This window comes from Neltuma alba, unplaced genomic scaffold (assembly GCF_004799145.2).
Source record: "Neltuma alba isolate B1F8T4 unplaced genomic scaffold, ASM479914v2 tig00012129_pilon, whole genome shotgun sequence".
Taxonomy (NCBI): Eukaryota; Viridiplantae; Streptophyta; class Magnoliopsida; order Fabales; family Fabaceae; genus Neltuma; species Neltuma alba.
The window spans coordinates 33,859-38,180 of NW_021636681.1; the positions used below are offsets into that span (position 1 = coordinate 33,859).

Genomic DNA, 4,322 nt, shown 5'->3' on the forward strand with positions numbered 1-4,322 from the left:
AATAATTGGAAAGAAGAGGGGCTATCAAGTGTTTCTTTTTTTGCTTAAAAAAAAAAAAGTTTATGTGAGTTGGTCTCGGAAGCTTATCAAAACTAAAACATACCTCCATGTTTAAAAAGTACTTACAAATCGTTTCACCGACACAATACTTACACTTGCAACGGATTTAAATTCATAATTTTATGGGTCAAGAGTCAACTACTTACCAACGGAATCAACCTTAGCCGGCAGCATCAAGTGTTAGTTAATCAAAATACATACACCATTCATCATATTCAATGTCTGTATATACATACACACACATGTATGTATACATGTTTCTTGAATTCGAAACTTGAACACATATGTTGACAGATATGGGACCTGAAATCTGAGGAACCAAAAACCAGCAATCAAACAAATGCACACGCCGATCGATATTATGAGCAGGTCTTGGGGAAGAGAGAGAATTTGTTTCTTCATGTGTGCATAGCCGTACTATCATTCATCATATTTGGGTTGGTGCCACCACTGGTATATACCTTTACATTCTGTGAGAGCAACAATGAGAATTTGAAGCTGGCAGCAGTTGCAGGAGCTTCTGCAATTTGCATCACTCTCCTTTCACTCGCAAAAGCTCACATCCAGAGGCCAAATACATATCTCACATATTTCAAAACAGTGCTTTACTATCTTGGCACTGGGGCTATGGCTTCAATAGTTTCTAACTTAGCTGGTGAATTATTCAAGAACTTGTTGAAAAGCTTGGATGGTAATTAAGGAGCTTGTTGAAAAGCTTTGATGGTTTGACCCACCTCGAGTTTTACCCTCCTGCTTCCTGAGATGACTATAGGGGGAACCAGATTTGGATCCTACAAATAAGTATTAAAACTAAAGGTTCAAGTGCATTTTAGAGGGTGCCACGCCAATTGTTGAATTATGTATCAAAAAGAATTTGGTTCTATTTTTTCAAGTAGTCATATTTCTTATGATGAAATATTGTGAAGTGGTGTGGGAAGAAATGCTTTTTCTTTACCCCTTTTATCGCCAACATGAGAAGAGATGTTGATTCTTTTTTCCCATGCGGTCACAACGCTATCATTATGTGGGAATTAGGACCAGTAATTTGTGGACCATAGCAATAAATTAGGGTTTAATTAGGTATCTGATTAAAGCCTCATAGTTCTTTTTCTTTTTCTTTTTTTTGGTGACAATTAGTACTTGTCTTCAAATATACATTCAGTCACTGTACTATTGATTATTGAATTAACATGGTTGGCCTTCGTTTTTTTGAGTGAAACATGGTTAACCTTTAACTGCTGCCTGCTGATTTTTTATTATTGAATTATCTTCCTAAAAATAAGCATTGGTCTCTTTATTTAGATGATCTTGGAAACATCTAAGCTGTCCCCCTTAATTTTGCTCATTCATTCAAGGGGTGTCGTAATATGAGTTCTCTGGCCTCAGTACGGATATCCTGCCTGTGAGGCAACAACATGAAAAAGATGTATAAATAATGTCAAGAATTAGATAATGATGCAGGGTAAACACACACGAACCAACAAAGGCAAAGGAGATTTGAAAAATTAAAATTGACATTAAGCTTTCTTCCTGTTAAATTTACTATGTGATTTTCACTTTAATAATTATCAAGTTAGAATAAAATTGTCATGACAAATATACTGGTGAGAATTCTCAGTCAGATAATTGTGATCAACCAGGTTCTAAATTTGCTGCACCAGGTTCATGAGATCATTGCTTCAGCTGCCATTGACATCAATTCCTCTTTGCTTCAAATAGCTCTTGGCCTCAACAATGTCCTGAAAACATCTCAAGTAAGCAAGCATTTCTGTGATAATGTTGAACTTAAGACCTTGGAATATCCAGTGCAGAATGAAAAGGCATACCTGCTGCAACAGCAGGGCCTCTTGAGGACAGGTAGGAAATTGCATGAGACCTACTCCAACCATTAATAAGCCATAGCATCCTAAAGACACAACACAATAGATAGGTAGCTGGACAGAAGGTATAAACAAGGCATTATGAGTAGTAGACAGAATATATTCTACTAAAAGGTAAAGAAAACACATGAAAACATGAGCACTCACCAACCAAGTATGGCTGCTTGGAATGGTAGAAGTTTGTAAAAGGCCAACCCATACAGTGGTAATGGCCATTAATAATGTTATAATCTTCACAATATGCTTCATTTTTTCAATCTGCAACCAGTCTTGAAACCTGAATATTTCAACAGAAAAGAAGAGGAAAGAGAAAAACCTCATAATTATTAAATCCTTTTCTATGGTTTTCTCTATATCTGAAACAGCATTTACTTTCAAATGCTTCAAGTTGAGACATAAAATGTGGGTTTCAATGAAGAATGCCAATCATAACACGATGCAATCAGACATCAAACCTATGCACAACGCCCATGACAATAACACTAGACAATAACCTGCATGTTGAAGGCGTTCAAAAAAAGAGCTAGAACACCATGAATACGACAAAAATAGTTAAAAGGAAAACTTGCGAAGTACTGCACAACAACTAAGAACGCTGCTAATACTGATAGAACAGCAGAGCACTCTTTATTTTCAAAACCTGCAGCCATAGGTCAGGTTAAATATCATACTAAAATATAACCGGTCACACACCAAAACTGCCATCAGATGGGATCTCAATGAAACTTTTTTCACTGTTTATAATGACTATGATAGTCAAATATAACTCAAAGCCCTTGCGCAATCTCCCGGCATCATTTGGCAGTTTCAAGCAGATATACCACTCCTTAACAGAATCCATACCGCTTGATTAATGTGAACATAAACATTAAACATTTAAATTCATTTAGAATAAGCATAGCCGTAAACCAGATAACATGCATATTGAAGGTTTTCAAACACCAAGATGAAAATATCTAACAATCCTTTTTTTTTTTTGGCCAAACATCTAACAATCCCATGAAAAGTGATAGGAAAGGGAAATTTTGTGAAGCTCTCCACCACATCTAAGAACTCTTTTGCAGAAAGCAGACTACAATAATCACAAGCCATAAATAACGTAGCTTATTCCTCAGGTTGGTCCATGCCATACCCAGGTATTGACTAGTTATTTTCAAAATCTGCAGCAAAGACTAAGGTTAGATGTCATTATTAAATGTAGGTTACAATGAATGAACATTTTGTCCGTATAGTTCCCCAAAATTTTAACTTGGTCCCAACACTTAATTTTCTGGTCACTTGGACCCTATACTCCCTAACATCAGTACTATGAAATGCCGTAAAATTTGGGATTTGGATAGAATTAAAAGGGGCATAACGGTTTCTCCACTTTCTTTTCTGATGCGGCAATGTATTGGTGACTTGGAGAGCCGCATGGATTAGGTGAATTGCCACATAAAGTTGACCGCATTTTTATAGACGCTGACAGCAGAGGGTGTTTTACAAATATTTTGTACCTATAGGGCGCAAGATACAAAGAATAAAGAGCGGAGGACCAAATCACAAATTTAGTGAAACCGTAGGGATCAGGAGTTCATTCTAACCTCAAATATATGTCAAAGCATTTGCAACTGCCATCAGATGGGGTCTCAGTGAAAGTTTTTTCATTGTTCACGATGATTACGAAAGTTAAAATATAACTCAAAGCCCTTGCGCAATCTCCCAGCATCATGTGGCAGTTTAATGCAGAAATAGTAACACTCACGGACAAAATATATACCGCTCAATTAATGTAATCATAAACATGCAAAACTTTCTTTTGTTATTCATTGATTCCATTCATTTCTCAGATCAGGAGAGTTTAAAATCTTGATACTTTCTTTCAAATCCCTCTTTTGATTCCTCTTCATTATCCTAATAAGAAAAGGTTTCGTCTTAATAAGCCTATTTAAACTCTAAAGCGCCTTAAAAGACCCAGCCTTCTTTTCCTCAAACAGCAATACGAATACGATCCCGCGCACGCGCGCACATACACTTTACAGTACTAATCCCTCCCCTTCTGCTTTGTTATGCATTTCCCTGTTGATCATCTTCCCACTTTACGCATACCAAATGCACAAACAGAACAACCACAAACAATAACCAGAGCAACACAATATCATGCCATATTTCGATATATGGGAACATGTATAATCTTGCCCCTTACAGAATCGAAGATGAAAACCAACCAAAAAAAAACCTTTTCAGGGGAAGACACTTTCCCGTCGACGGAGGGATGCTTGTGATTTGTGATGAAGATGGATAATCTCTACAAAGGTGTCTGCTACAGTGTGGCGGCGTTCCCTGACTTGGCTAGGTCTTCCCGACACACAAGTTTCTGCCGCCTGATGTATTAGGACGTTG

General features: G+C 37.1%; 1 protein-coding gene across 3 annotated transcripts; it reads right to left on the bottom strand.

Annotated features, from left to right (window-relative positions):
* Positions 1-1,739: 1,739 nt before the first annotated feature.
* LOC114723270 (dolichol-phosphate mannose synthase subunit 3-like) lies at positions 1,740-4,322 on the bottom strand. 3 transcript variants are annotated; one of them, XM_028909448.1, is made up of 4 exons: positions 4,159-4,322; positions 2,088-2,217; positions 1,887-1,994; positions 1,740-1,799 (listed from the first exon to the last, which is right to left on the bottom strand). In XM_028909448.1, the coding sequence occupies exons 2-4, from the start codon at positions 2,187-2,189 to the stop codon at positions 1,740-1,742; spliced, it is 270 nt and encodes an 89-aa protein (XP_028765281.1). In that variant the 5' UTR covers positions 2,190-2,217; positions 4,159-4,322. The 3 variants fall into 3 exon arrangements, with proteins under 3 accessions (XP_028765281.1, XP_028765280.1, XP_028765279.1); XM_028909447.1 differs by having other exon boundaries at positions 2,088-2,580; XM_028909446.1 differs by lacking the exon at positions 4,159-4,322 and having other exon boundaries at positions 2,088-3,254.

Excerpts from the sequence above, each read along its gene's own strand:
- LOC114723270 (XM_028909447.1), bottom strand. The coding sequence starts at position 2,261 with ATGAGGTTTTTCTCTTTCCTCTTCTTTTCTGTTGAAATATTCAGGTTT. Across the intron at positions 1,995-2,087 it reads CAAGCAGCCATACTTGGTTG|CTACCTATCTATTGTGTTGT; the intron begins GTGAGTGCTCAT and ends CCTTCTGTCCAG. Across the intron at positions 1,800-1,886 it reads AGGCCCTGCTGTTGCAGCAG|GACATTGTTGAGGCCAAGAG; the intron begins GTATGCCTTTTC and ends AGATGTTTTCAG.